The following is a 15871-nucleotide window of genomic DNA, read 5'->3' on the forward strand; positions in this document are numbered from 1 at the left end:
TATATTTAGTGTTACATATTCCATCATAATTGAGATAGAGCAGATCTTTATAATGTATTAGCTTCAGAGGAAGAAAACATCAATTCTAGCTACCAAATCTATAAGATACTATATACATGAGGTAAATTTATTTAGAAGAAAAGGAGATAATGGAACTTTTTTTAAAAAGTAGGGGGAATAAGCATGAAGTTGTAGAATAAAAGGTTTACCTACTCTGAATAAAAATAATACACAAGAAAAATAATACAGTAACAATGAACTATGAAAGAGCTATAAGACAGCAAAAAACAACTCATGAGAAGTTAGGGAATTTGTTATGCACCAAGAGTGTTTAAGTTATCTCAGTTAATCTTCACAATAATTCCAAGATATATCTTGTTTTAACTACAATTTTCTTACAAGTAAAATTCTAAAAAGTCAAGTAGTTTTTCTAACATCATACATTTGATACATGCCAGAGTTGAGACTTGAATTTAGACTTCTCTGGCTACAAAATCCTTCCATTTCATTGTGCTTCTCTTTTAACGAAGGTTTTTTTTTTTATTGTAAGTGTGGTAATAATGTTAATAATATTAGTTTTTTCCTTCTGCTTATAATATTTCTAACCCAAATACTTCTATGGCTTTAGGACTTTGCCCAAATGTAACCTTATCAATGAGGTCATCTCGCTAATTACATTATATAAAATACCAATTTAGGACTTTGCCCAAATGTAACCTTATCAATGAGGTCATCTCATTAATTACATTATATAAAATACCAATTCTCTAGGAGTAGATTATTGTCCCTATTCTACTAATGAAAAAAACTTAAATAACTTAACTTGCATAAGATCACTTACAGTCAAGATCTGAAATAAGCAGTCTCAGTCTGACTCCTCTATTCTTAAGCACTATGCCATACTGCCCTACATCTCAAGTGTAGTGAATATATGCTATTTTTGCCTTTGAAGGACTCATCTATTTTACACTCCATGTGGTTTTCATAACTGTCGATTACAGACCTGTGACCCACAGAAAACAAATGACCAGGGATTAATCAATCATAGTGCTTCTACCCTGAGAAATAGTGATTGTCTAACATGAAGGAATATGAACAAAGCAGGGCCAATTGGGGTCCTTCCCTGGAATTTATATATGGAAACTGGAAGGAAGAATGCATTTTTTCTCTGAATTGGGTAAGATAACATATCAATCTGTAGCCATCATAATTATCTTAAGCCTCACAGAAATAACCTACAATTTAAAAAAAAAGAAGAAGAAGAAGGTAGATGGTGGTGGGAATAAGTAAGGTAAGATTTATCCAACAATTTGGCTTCTCAGTTACATAAGCCAATACATTTCTGGGTTTTTCGTTTGTTTGTTTGCTTGCTTGCTTGCTTTTTTTTTTTTTTTTTAACTTAAGCTACTTTAAGTTGAATTACTGTCACAACCCAAGATTTAAAATGCTTAAGCAGAACAAAATAACAAAAGTTGAAACAGTATACATAAATAAAGGTAATGAAAAGAAGTTTGAAGTAATGAATAAAAGAGGTAACAGATAAAGAGACCTGTATCATAGAAACAACAGACTGACAATAGGGGTCATTTTTAGCAATATGTCAAAGACAGCTGAACTACACAGGATCTCTAAGAGCACAACAAGAAATCTTATATAATTGCAAATGCTGAATATATTAAGAACAATAAAGAACTCATTGGATTCTAAATCTCAGATTGATACCAAATGTGTTAAAGTTAAGGATACCAACATAAAAAAGTATAGTATATTCTGAAAATAAGTTGCACTCCTCAGGTGGTTATTCCAACTGCCATGCTGCCTACTTAGTCTGGAACTACAGACCCCATTGCCCAAAATATTTGCTAGAGGAAAGAAGCAAACTGCATGTTGGAAAAGCTCTTGCTTGCAGAGAGAGCATTCATTAGATCAAGTTCCAGAACACTTAACCTGCCACAGTCCCACATATGGAGGCTTAGAATAGTAGGTTAACTGTAAAGAATACATGCTACCAGGGGAAGCTAAGACAATTCTGTAATACAAATCAAATTCTCTTAAAAAAAAAAAAAAAGTACTTGTTGATAGTGCTATCTCCTAAAACAAAAATTTCAATTTCAACTAGTCTGGTAGCACAATACCTAGTTTCCACACAGCTATACCTAAGGAAATCTGTTTTTGCTAAGGGCCTGCCTCCTGTATACTCTGAGAAGCCTCCTTATTAGTGCTAACAGTTTCCCTTTTGTTTAAGGTAGATCAAGGGTGCCAAATCAAATAAGTGGAAGCCCTGTCATTTTTATTTTATGTACTAATTGTTCTTTAGCTTCAGATTTGTGTTTAGTGAGTACTTTACAGTAAATATATAGTTGTTCAAATTATTGTTCTCCAGAAAGCTAATATAGAATGGATTTTAAATAAGGTAAGATTTGAATGTTACTACTGAGAATGAAAATCACTTACCTTGAAATTTTCTGTGATCAGAGTAAACAACTTAGTTGAATTCCCCACAACACAAGCAGTATTTGACATTATTATTTCCAAAGGTGATAAAATTTTGAGTTTAGTGATTACCTAAAATCATTTGAATAAATAATTTCTTCAATGTAAGCTTAGGATTCTCCAAAACTAAACAAGTGGCATATTTTTCTGAGAGATAAGTACTTAAAATTAACTCACAGATACACAAAATTACCACTGTTCAAATTATATATGTCAGTTAAAATATATTTCTAATAGTGATATATTAAACATATATTCTATATGTATATATAAATATATCTCACATATATATCATATAAATAAAATATCATAAACATAGGCTATATTTTACCTCACAATAATGTGTAACAGCTCTAAGCTCAAAAACTAATTTGAACTTATCAGATATATATTCTTAAAATAAGATGTTTTAAAATAAATTCTTCTATTTGGTATTTTATCCATCTCCATAAAAAAAATAAACACATTCAAAAGTGTAACTATGGTGATTCAGTCAATATGACCACACTGATAAAGCTTAGAAGTTGAACAGTATAGAAACACAGATGAGAAACTCATATTTTACAATTTATTCTTTTCACAATACAGGTACATTTCTTGGAACTATCCCAGACACAGAAATTCTTCTTTTTTTTTAATATTTTATTTATTTATCCGAGAGAGAGAGAGAGAGAGAGAGAGAGAACACGAGTGAGGGAAAAGAGCAGAAGGAGAAAGAGAAGCAGACTCCCCACGGAGCAAGGAGCCCATGTGGGTCTCGATCCCAGGGTCATGAGCAGAAGGAGAAAGAGAAGCAGACTCCCCACGGAGCAAGGAGCCCATGTGGGTCTCAATCCCAGGGTCCCGGGATCATGACCTGAGGCCAAAGGCAGACGCTTAAACTGAGCCACCCAGCACCCCAGACACAGAAATTCTTAGTCAATCTGCCAAACATTTGTTTTTAAAAAAGCTTTTCCTATGTTTTTTTAAATTGCATAAAAATGTGAAATACCCAGAGATAAAGTTAGACGCAGTACTAGTATCATGTAGTTTGATAGCTATGTTAAAAAATTAATTATTAGGTAGGAAAAGGAAACCAATGTACTGAGAAACCATAAAGAAGAATTAGGAAAAGGAAAAAAAACAATAAAATGCTAAAAATAACATAGCATATACATATTTAATAATAGAAATTGAGTCAAATAACTTTTTAGAATATAGAGATTAGAAGCAGATGACTTCTACCTGGTAAGTGACAGAAATTTTCATGACAACAGGCCAGTGGCCCAAATTAATGATAAGTGATAGGAAGTGAAGGGAAGAAGACGCCAAATTATGACTGGCCTATAAGACCAGTTTCCCTGAACTCAGGAAAATAAAATTCAAATACTGTTCAGTGGAAACAACCCTTTGGCAAAATACATTCAAAAAATAAAATCAGATGTAAAACAATTTTAATTCAGAGTAGCCTACTTTAGTGCAATTGTGAATAATTGTTATTCCATGAAAAAGTAAACTAATTAGGAAAGCAGGGACTTGAAAATCTACATAGTGCTCACTAGGTCAACCATTTTTTAAGAGTATAAATACTTACCTTTGCATATGTTGTGTTGTCTGCAAACTGAGATAATATAATTTGTGGGCTTTTTAAATCAATACTTGCCATTCCTATTTCACCTCTGGCAAGTCCTCTACCTTCTACAACAGCTGCAACAACTGATGGGGAGTTTGTTGAAACTGCAGATGATGATGGAGCTGTTAATTTTTTTTTAAAAGAAAATGTATAAATATTAATAACAGTGTGTTCTCATTCTTACTTTGTTTTATTACGTTCACTTAGCCAACATATAGTACATCATTTGTTTCTAACATAGTTTTCAACAATTCTTTAGTCACATATAACACCCAGTGCTCATAAGAAGGTGCCCTCTTTTATACCTTATCCCCCAACCCCCCTCCCTTCTGTAACCCTCAGTTTGTTTCCCAGAGTCCAGGGTCTCTCATGGTTTGTCTCCCTCTCTGATTTCTTCCCATTCAGTTTCCTTCCCTTCCTGTGGTCCTCCGCAATTGATCTCATTCTTTTTAATAAGATCTCAAGCATCAAGTTCAGGACATGGCTCTTAATATCCAAGGAAATAACCCTTTTTTCCTCATCAGGAAACAACTTCTCATATCCAGACCAAATAACAATGTTAATTCTCAAAGTATTCTGCCAAAACTTAGCTTCAAAATTAGAAGTAACTTATACATTGTCCTATTTTGCATTTCATTGGAATAAAGTTAAGAAGGAAAACTGAATTTGGAATGAGAAAACCTAGATTATTTATCCTACTCTAGGATCTAAAAGCTGTATGAATTTGAGCAAATTACTTCATAATAAATAATCAAAAATCACAAAATGTAATAACTTCCCTAACTCAAGAACTAGTAATGAAAGGATCAAATGGGATTATAGATATGAATGCATTTTATAAAGAATAAAATATTATAGGGATACTTGGGTGGCTCAGTGGGTTAAGCGTCTGTCTTTGGCTCAGGTCATGTTTCCAGGATTCTGGGATAGAATTCTGGCTCCCTGCTCTGCAGGGAACCTGTTTCTCCCTTTGCCTCTGTCTCTCATATTAAATAAATAAAATCTTGAAAAAAAAATAAAATATTATGTAACTATAAATTCCAATTATATGTAACTATGTGTGTAATGCTGGATACTTTATTCTATATTCTATATTATATATAATTATGTGTATTATATATTTATTATAATACTTTATTAAAGTGCTAAGAATGTTCTAATTCTTTATTTGAATTAACTCATTTAATTTTCACAATTCTATCAAATAGATATCATTATTTACTCCATTTACCTACAAGGACACTAAAGCACAGATGGAGCTAGTAAAGTCAGAATTTGTACACAGGCAGCCTGACACCAGATCTGGTGCTCCTAACCTTTACATACTATTACTGATTTTGAGATCTATGCCTTACAAACAATGAATATTCAGGTAAATTGTTAAACCTTTATAACGCTACCATTTATTCATCTTGAAAGTAGAAATACCAAACCTATTTCACAAAGTTATTGTAAGAATTAAATGCAGTAATATAAAAGGGGTTTTTGGTAAAGTATATGAAATTATTTAAATATGAGGCATTATTCTTAGATGAAAAAAAGTCAGACAAAAATACCTAAAATTTTATTGTCAAAAAGCAAATTTATTTTTGATTCCCTTGTCAATCTTTCAATAGAACCGATTTCTTCTCTCTTCTACCCCCCTGACCTAGATTCGTTTTTTTTTTCTACTCTTCTATTATAATGCCTACAAAATTAAACAATCATGTAATCTTAGTGAATAGTCAATTTAAGAGTTCATTTAAAAATATATTATGTCTAGGGGCGCCTGGGTGGCTCAGTGGGTTAAAGCCTCTGCCTTCGGCTCAGGTCATGATCCCAGGGTCCTGGGATCGAGCCCCGCATCGGGCTGTCCGCTCCGCGGAGAGCCTGCTTCCTCCTCTCTCTCTCTCTGCCTGCCTTTCTGCCTACTTGTGATCTCTGTCTGTCAAATAAATAAATAAAATCTTTAAAAAATATATATATATATTATGTCTAGATTTCCAAACCCTCTTTGCTAGGAAAGCCATCTGATTTATACATTATGATTGAGTTTATATTAGATGTATGAGTTTATATTAGATCTAAGGCAGTTTAAATTCTGCAGTAAAATACGACCTTCCTATTTTTAATTGGAAAATAAATACCAAGTTCCAATAGAAATTTGGTAGACTCAGAAGATATCTCCCTTAAACTTCTAAAAGAATGCTTATACTGTTATCTCTGATGTAATAATATAATGAGCACTCTAGTGCCTAATGCTCTTTGTGGGTCTATTGTTTCATTACTGTAGATTTTTAGAAGTCAATTATTAGAACAAAGGAAAAACATTTGTTAAGGATCGCATATGTATTACCAAATTTCTTCCAGAATTATACCAAATTTTTTAAAAATTTTATTTAAATAATCTCTACATCCAACATGGGGCTCAAACCCACAACACTGAATATTAAGAGACATGCTCTACCAACTAAGCCAGACAAGTGCTCCTTTATCAATTCTTTTTTTTTTCCCCAATTTTTGATTCCATCAGTAGTATATGAGGAAAATCAATTTTACTGTGTCTTTACCATTACTAACTTCTGAAATGTATTATATTATTATTACTAATTCATTTTTCCTTGTATTTATTATTATTATTATGTTCAATGATTCATTAGTTGCATATAAAACCCAGTGCTCATCACAAGTGCCCTCCTTAATACCCATCACCCAGTTACCCCATCCCCCAACTCCTCTCCCTTCTGTAACCTTGTTTGGTTCCCAGAATCCAGAGTCCCTCATGGTTTGTCTCCCTCTCTGATTTATTCCCAGTTTTCCCTCCCCTCCCCTATAGTCCTAATTTAATTTACTGACACTTAAATTTGTATTTTTGAAAATTGCTGTCAAAATTGAACAGATTTAACATATCCACTCATTTTCTATATTTTCTTTTGAGATGTTCATGTCTTTTTCTACAGTTTTTATTAAATCTACATGTTTTCCATCTGTTTATGAAAATTTTGTAAATCAATGAAAATGATTTATAGTTGCTACCAATCAATCTTGATCTGATAGCTTGAAGATTTCTGCTTTTGTATAGATAATCTTTTCACTTTATAATTTCTTCCTTTGCTTTTCTGTTATAAAACTCTTTCACTGAGATATTTGATATGCATTAGTATTTTATTCTAATTTTTTTAGTGGTTTCATTCACTTTGATCTTTTGTTGAGCAGAACTTTGACCAGAACCTTTGGTTATCTACCATGTCTGGGATAAGGTAGTACTATACCAGAAGTACAGATTTAGACTCATTCATAAGCAGTTGGTAATGGTCTACCTGAATAGTCAGGGACTTTGAAGAAACGGGATTAGAAGGTAATAAGAAGAAAAGCTGAGGGGAAAGTATGCAGATGGACCTCTTTGAATGGGCATAAACTTTGAAAAAATTTGTGTCTCATGTGAATGCCCACTAAAGGGCAACTATTATAGAGGGAACTCTTAATAATCAGGTAGACAAAATGATACACTCAATGGATGTCAACCAGCCTCTTTTCCCAGCCAACCCAGTGCTTCTTTAGTAAATCTATGAACAAAGCAGCCATGGTGGCAAGGATATGCATGGGCTCAACATCATGAACCTCCTCTTACCAAGGTTGACCTGGTCAACCACACTGTGAGTACCTAACCTACCAACAGCAGAGATCAACGTTAAATTCCCCATCTAGCAACAGTTCCCGGGGGGTCAGTATATAGTAAATATTAAGAAGCCTGACAATACCAACCACTGGAGAGGATGCAGACCAACAAGAACTCTCATATGTTGCTAGTAATAGTGTACACTGGTAGAAGCACTTAGAAAAACAATTTGTTATTATCTTGTAAAATGAGCAAATGGCAAACCTGCAGCCTCTGCCATTTAGTAGGTTCAACTTCACTTTCTCCAAGGAGATCTAGACCCCAGACTTGGAGATGAGTCCTGAAAAGAGCCTGCTTCCAAATATGACCTCTTGGGCCTCCCCTCAGTTCTAGAGTACTTTCCAGAGTTTTCTTCTATCCTACAGTGAGTCTTCTATCATAGTTTAATAATTCTTTATATTAAATCACCCTTATTTAAATCATTATATGGTTCTATCTTCAAATTAGATCCAGACTGCTAGTCTCTGCCTTCATGGATTTTACAGAGCAGTGGAGAAAAAAGACAATTAAAATACCAATATCATTAGTAAAATGTGAAGTGAAATGGGAGCAGGTAGCAGAGAGATTGAACCTAGACTTATAGGATTACAGAAAGCTTTCTGAAAGGTATAACATTTAAGCTTAGACTTGAGGAATAAATAAGAATTGACTGTATGAAAATGGGAAGAGAGTGTTCCTAAGCATAGGAAATCCCACGTACAAAGGCTGGAAGTCTGGAAGTCAAAAATTTCAGAAATATGTATCATATAAACACTAACCTAAAGAAAAGGAATTTCTATGTTAATAGCCAACAAAATAAACTTTAAAGCAAAAATTATATTTAGAGATGAAGAGAGTCATTTCATACTACAACATACCAATGCTAAATTATTGCGCTCCTACTAAAATAGCTTCAAAATATGCAAAAAAAAAAAAAAAGAATAAAAGAACTACTAGAGAAACAGACAAGTCTACAATCATACTGGGAGTATTTAATATAAGTACAAAAAAGTCTTTAGTGATACAGATGTAAACAACACAATTAAAGAAACAGCCTAATAGGGTACCTGGTTGGCTCAGTGGGTAGAGCGTGTGACTCTTAATCTCAGGGTCATGAGTTTAAGCCCCACAATGGGTGTAATTTATGAAAGAAAGAAAGAGAGAAAGAAATAGGAAGGAAGGAGGAAAGGGAGGGAAGGGAAGGGGAGGAGGGAAGGGAGAAAGAAAGAAACCTAATAGACATTAAAAAAAAAAACTGTAAAAGATTTTTAAAAAGTGGAGACAGAACATTGACTAAAAATGTATAAAATTAAGAACTTCTGTTCATCCAAGAACATCATAAGAAAAGGAGGAAGACAAGTCACAAACCTAGAGAAGATATACACAATATATGTACTTATCAAAAGAATATATACTCTGAATATATATTCAGAATGTATAAAGAATTTCTACAAACCCAGAAAAATAAACCTAAAGAAAAATAGATAATACACATGAACAGTCATTTCACACACACAAAAATGAAAGCTATATGGTCAAAAAGTACACAAAAGGTAATCAACCTCATTAATAACCAGGAAAATACAAATTCAGACTACAGTTAGTATCTTACAACTGCTAGACTGGTAAATATTAAGAAGTCTGACGATACCAACTGTTGGAGAGGATGCAGACCAACAAGAACTCTCATACGTTGTTAGTAATAGTGTACACTGGTAGAAGCACTTAGAAAAACAATTTATTATCTTGTAAATGTATACATTCATATATCCTGTATCCAAGAAATTCCACTGCATATACCTTAGAGAATACTTACACACAAAGAACTATGTCATCCATTTTCCCTTCAAGAGAAACTAGATTTAGATAAAAACTAAAATTTAAGTATTAAAAAAAATCCTGTACAATAGTAGTATCAGGATCAACTTCTAGATTTCAGTAAATATCATGTATAAAAGGGAGAGTTTTCTCTTTTTTTTTTTGTCAGAATAGTTAAAATAATGCAGACCTGCACTTGTTAACAAATGATATCAGAAACATGTAGTATTAACTTAATTATCCTTCAATTATGGATATGGGTAGCATTATCCTTCAATTATGGACTAGATATTTTTCTTTCAGCCATCTGTATTAGTTACAAATAACTTCAAATGAACTTAACCACCCTAATTTACAATTTACAAGTCTTAAAAGTTTTAAAGTCATCTCGATCAACATTCCACTCATTTTCATTTTACCTGAATATCCCATTTGTGGTGTCCAATTTTTGTAACCTGATCTCTGGGGATTTCCAGCAGACAATGGAGTTTTCAGTATTTGAGGATAATTACTATCTCGTGTAGAAGATGAGCTTGTACCAAAATTAAAATTTGATGCAAATGTGTTTTCTGCATTAGATCTTTTATTCCTGAAGTGTGAACCTAAATCCAAAAATTTAATATCAGTTCTTAAATTTTCAGAATTATGCAATATTTTAATCAATATAATTTATATCATGTTTACTGTCTATAAAACTTTATCTGATGACTTCTAAAAATACAGCAAATTATGACAAATTTAATGGTACTACTGATAAATAATCTTGTACTAAAATATAAGGAAAAGGACTTACTAATATGCTTCTTCAAATGGAGACTACTCTGGATAGAATCATAAACTACCTTCTAAATCTTCAAATACATCATTTATGTTTACTGTATATAGCAATTACAAGACCTCTTTTCCTCATTTGATTTGACTTCATTGAAACTCCTTCCTTCCATACAAATAGTATAAAAAGGGTTTTAGACTCACTTGGATTCATTTCCCTGTCCAGGCACTTTCCTACTGATATATCACTTAACAGAATTGCCTTAAAATCAGAAAGAATATACATGAAGCAGCCTACCTTAATGTCCTGGCACATAAAAGTTCTTAAAATTACATATTGGGGGTCTTTTCTCCTATTCCCCTTCACTTCCATGACAACTCTGCTTCTCCTTTACCACTTGCTTTTAGGTTACTTTGCCAGATTCTTTTTCCTCTGTCTGCCTCTTAACTCTTGGCTTCCCAACGTTCCACACCTTTTTACCTTCTCTCACAAATTAGCGTCACACATCTTCTCTGGGCATCTCATCTATTATATTGGTCTCTAGTAATATCTATTTCTACTTATTTATACCCTTCAACCTTCATATAAAGCCCTAACTTCTCTTAAACTGTAAAGCACATTTTGGCAAACTTTTTAAATAAAGGGCCAGATGGTAAATATTTTAGGCTTTGTGGACCATACATTCTGCTGGTATTACTCAACTCAGACACTATATTGGGAAAGCAGCCATAGACAACAGTAAATGAATGAGCATGGCTATGTTTCAATAAAACTTTACTTCCAGACACTAAAATCTGAATTTCTCATAATTTTCACATCACAAAATATTTTTCTTTTACTCTTCAGCCCTTTAAAAATGCAAGACCCATTCTCAGGTCTATAAATGCATTATTCAATACAGTAGCTACTGACTGCATGTGACTATTTAAATAAAAAATAACTAAAATTAAAAATTCTGCCTCACTAGCCACATTTTAAATGCTCAAAAGCCACATTTGGCTGTTGGCTATCATATTAACACAGATATAAAATATTTCTTCATCACAGAAAGTTCTATCAGTGTGGCTCTAGGTCCCTAAATTTAACTACCTTTTGGATATAAACTTTTAGAGATCTTTCCAGACTTTTAAATGTTCAAAAAATATACTCTATCTTCTCCTCAAAGCTTATTTATTACCAGTTGTGGCCAACTATAACATCTTGCACCTTGTCACTCAAGTCATAAACTAAGGAATCATTCTTAATTCCACTTTCATCAATTTTTTTTTAAGATTTTATTTATTTTATTTGACAGATAGAGATCACAAGTAGGCAGAGAGGCAGGCAGAGAGAGAGGGAGGAGGAAGCAGGCTCCCTCCTGAGCAGAGAGCCCGATGTGGGGCTGGATCCCAGGACCCTGGGATCATGACCTGAGCCGAAGGCAGAGGCTTTAACCCACTGAGCCACCCAGGCGCCCCCACTTTCATCAATCTTAACACCCAATAAGTAAGTCTAGTAAAAAAAATTTTTAATACCACTAAAATTTCTCCCCATCTCTACTCTTATTGGTCCATTTTAAGCCTGTATCTTCTTCAGGCCTTGCTTCTAGTATTATGCCTCTTTAATCCATTCTTCACATATCACCAATGATCTTTCCAAAAAAGAAATTTCCTTTCTCACTATTCCTCACTGTCTCTCCATAACCACCATGGGATTAAATCAGACTCCTTTACACAGGTACCAGCAGAAACTGGATGATAAAGTATTTACAAAAGTGTGGACGCAGTGTAAGGATATCATCATAAAGAAGCACATAAAACTGTGTGCTCCACCACAGACTTAAAGGAACTAAGGAAGGGAGTGGTTACCAGGAACTAGAGACAGAGAGGGATATTTCTTGTCCTCAGGTTACTTTTAGATTTTAAGCTCCCTCTGGAAACTTAGTCACTTGTCTTAGTTGCCCTCCAATTTCCTTGACCTCTATTTTGCTGTGTCTTCTTTATCTTCTCTCCTATGGCCTCAAATATACTGGTGACTTTCAAATCTGAATCTCTCCTAAATTTCTCTTCTTAATCCAAGATCCATATATTCAATTGCCTCGGAGTGATCATATGGATATCCTAAAGGTTATTCACATTTATAATGTCCATACAAAACTCATTTTCCTTCTAAAAATTGATTCTCCTACAAAACCCACTTTATCAGGAAGTAGTCCAGTCACCAATGCTAGAGTTTGATGCAATAATTCACACATAAAATAATGAGAGCCTATAAGGGCACAGAAACAGAAAAAATTATTTAAAAGATAAAAAATAGGACTTATTAACTGGATGATGTGAGAAATTTGTTGAAGTCTTACAGGTTTACGATTCAGACAATCCAGGGATAGAGTTAAGAAACAGCTCACAGAACTGTAGAGAGATGAATTCAACTAATCATATAGTAAGTCTGAGGTGTGCATTGGTCTCTCTCCTCCTAGAAACTTCAGAAGACAGTTTGAAATAGGAATCTGGAGCATAGGGGAGAACCCAGTAGTTATAATCACATCCAAGAAGTGACCTAGAAAAAAACCCCAAAACTCTAAGGACAGACCATAATTTGGGAACTGATAACGATAGGCAAAGCAGTTCTCCGAAAGAAGAAAAACAGGGATGAGTAGAATTAGGGAAACCAAATTAAGAGTTCAAGAGAAGACTGGTCAAGAACATTAAACACAGGGGAACTGAAAAGTGAGCACTGGATTTGGCATTTACCTTATTATTATTATGGCTAAAAGGTGTATGAAAACAGTGATAGCTTTTCCCACAAAGAGGGAGTTATCCAAATACAAAATAAAAGGGTTGAACTTGAATTGAAAGACATACACTGTTAAATACTTGAACATATTATTCAACTGAATTAGATGAAATGCTGGATTGAATCTATTTTCATTTCATCCTAGTTCAGAAGCCAAAAGGAACCACTCCTATCACCAAACTCCACAAATTCTGTCATCATATACTTTTGGGAGGGAGACAGACGGGTATTAAATAAGGTTTTACTGCACCCTTCCTCAGAACTGAGCCATTTACCTATCCCCACCTTGTAATAAAACCAATTTGTAGATGGGATCGGGAGGGAGACAAACCTATAAGAGACAATCTCACAAAACAGACTGAGGGTTGCTGAGCGGAGAGGGTTAGGGAGAGGGGGGTGGGGTTATGGACCTTAGGGAGAGTATGCGCTATGGTGAGTGCTGTGAAATGTGTAAACCTGACGATTCACAGACCTGTACTCCTGGGGCAAATAATACATTATATGTTAATAAAAATAATTTTAGGGGCGCTTGGGTGGCTCAGTGGGTTAAGCCTCTGCCTTCATCCCAGGTCATGATCTCAGGGTCCTGTGACTGAGCCCTGTGTTGGGCTCTCTGCTCAACGGGGAGACTGCTTCCTCCTCTCTCTCCCTCTCTCTCCCTCTCTGCCTACTTGTGATGTTAAATAAATGAAATCTTTAAATAATAATAATTTTTTAAAAAATGCTTTATAAATGGAAAGAAAAAAAAAATTCACCAACTTGAGGAGCCCAGGCTTTCACTCACTCAGACCCATCAAACTCCCAGAGCACCCCATTCCCATCCTCTCAACCACATCACCACTGAAACTTTTCTGAGGTAACACCCGCCACCGCGCTGGGCAACCTCCCCGGGCTGCAGCGCTCCAGCTACCCGTGAATCCATCCAAATACTCCTTGCCTAGTGCTGGCCCGGGGCCAGGCGGGTGGCGAGGGAGGCTTGTGCTGCTGCTCCGGTCGCCGGCGGCTGCTGACGTGCCAGAAGGGGTGGACGCAGAGGCCTGCGCTGAAGGCCCGCTCTGAGGAGTCTCCTGGAGTCCGAAATTATAGCAAGGACCCTGAGACCGAGGTTCTCCCAAAGCGAGGGAAGCCGCAGGGACCGACGGGGAGACTGTTGAGACCTCAGACCTCCGCATTCTCACAAATCTTCCCAAGCAGAAGTCTGAGACGGCTGAGCGTCCCTTCACTGACCCGAAGTTAGAGAAGCGTCGCAGGAAAAGGCCTGAGCACGGCACGCAGACGCACAGACCCCCGTGCGCAGGCGCAGCGAGCCCCAGCTTCCCACCCCCACCCCATGCCCGGTGCCCAGTCCTTTCACCCACCATAGGATTTGGCTTTGAGCTTAGGCTTATAAGTACCGCTCTCTTCAATCTGCTGGGATCAGCTGAACAGAACTTTTCAAAGCCTATCAATGACCATCAAATTTGGTAGCCCGTTAGTCTCACGGCACTGTATTTTACTATAAAGGTTTTGCTTTTGAACATCTCCCACACCCCCAAATATACTTAGTTTTTTAAGTTTACAGACTGTCCATCACTAGACACCAAACGCCTATGATGGTGTAGACAAATGTCAGTGTTCAGCCCACCTAACATTGCTCTTGTGGAGAAACGCAAAAAGGAGCCATTAACCTCCTGCAGTTTAAATATCCACAAGGATGTTGTCATTATCACAAGAGAATATTCACCCATTAAGCATATTATTGTATCGGCAATAACCTAAGAAGCAGGTCAATGGATGAGATCTCTCTTGGACAGCTCCCAGTTTCTCAAACTGTAGGTACAAATTAGTAAGAATAGACTATATAAACCCAAACTCTAGCTTTGCAACAAATTACCTCCATGAAATTAAGTTTTGTGCCTATTTTCTTGAATATAGAAATAGTACCAACTTCCCAAAGAAACTAGGATTGAGATAATACTCTGGATACTGCTACTGGAATATATTCAAACATTACTGACCATAACTTAACAGACTTGTGGAATCACTATGTTGTACACCTGAAACTAATGGAACACTGCCAACTATACTTCGATAGTAAGAAAAACTGAATTCATGTAGTTGCTGAATTACCTCAGTAAGTCAGGTGTCTAACTAACAGCACAGTTCACCCACATGCAATGACTGGAATCCTCAAAATTCCTTCAAATACTTCCAGTGATACCATTTAAGATTATGTTCCATCCAATTCCAAACTTTCAGAAAAATAGTGGCAACTCAGCCTAAACTCTTCAGTAAACTGTCAAAATAATGGTAGACATTTCAAGAATCTTATGTAAGCATTTTCTCATCAAGATGTTACAATGGACATTGGTGAATGATGTCTAAGTGAACCACCACTACTCATTTTTTAATAAACTCCACCCCCACTGTGGGGCTTGAACTGACTACCCCAAGATCAAGAGTGGCATGCTCTACCAACTGAGCAAGCCAAGAGCCCACTGATGATTCTTCAAACAACTACTAGAATTTGCCAACATGCTTGAGAAAATTTCAACTTCCATTTCAAGAAAAATGTTCATTGAAATACTTTATTTTCATCAAGAATGTAAGTCTTAGAATACTTGTGCTCATTCCAGTCTTTTGGAAGTTTCAAAAAATATTGTGGAAACTACGAACTTCTATTTCCTTAAGGGCCAACAATTCCTTGGATAGGTTGCTGGCACTCTGACATAGAAATGTTTAAAAAATAAGATGCAGTCCAGAATGCTGTCCTATTCTAAAATGG

At 35.3% G+C, this 15871-nt stretch overlaps 1 protein-coding gene across 2 annotated transcripts in view; it reads right to left on the reverse strand.

Annotated features, from left to right (window-relative positions):
* The window catches only part of MSH4 (mutS homolog 4), a 103406-nt gene extending 87556 nt beyond the window's left edge, over positions 1-15850 (reverse strand). For both annotated transcript variants that reach the window (XM_032301674.1, XM_032301673.1), the window contains exons 1-4: positions 14045-15850; positions 9980-10162; positions 4067-4227; positions 2455-2565 (exon numbers count right to left, since the gene is read on the reverse strand). In XM_032301674.1, the coding sequence (XP_032157565.1) occupies positions 2455-2565; positions 4067-4227; positions 9980-10162; positions 14045-14468 (879 nt within the window). In that variant the 5' untranslated portion in view covers positions 14469-15850. The remainder of the gene's footprint in view (positions 1-2454; positions 2566-4066; positions 4228-9979; positions 10163-14044) is intronic.
* Between the last annotated feature and the right edge of the window lie 21 nt (positions 15851-15871).

The sequence above is a fragment of the Mustela erminea genome, chromosome 10, assembly GCF_009829155.1.
Source record: "Mustela erminea isolate mMusErm1 chromosome 10, mMusErm1.Pri, whole genome shotgun sequence".
NCBI classification, from domain to species: domain Eukaryota; kingdom Metazoa; phylum Chordata; class Mammalia; order Carnivora; family Mustelidae; genus Mustela; species Mustela erminea.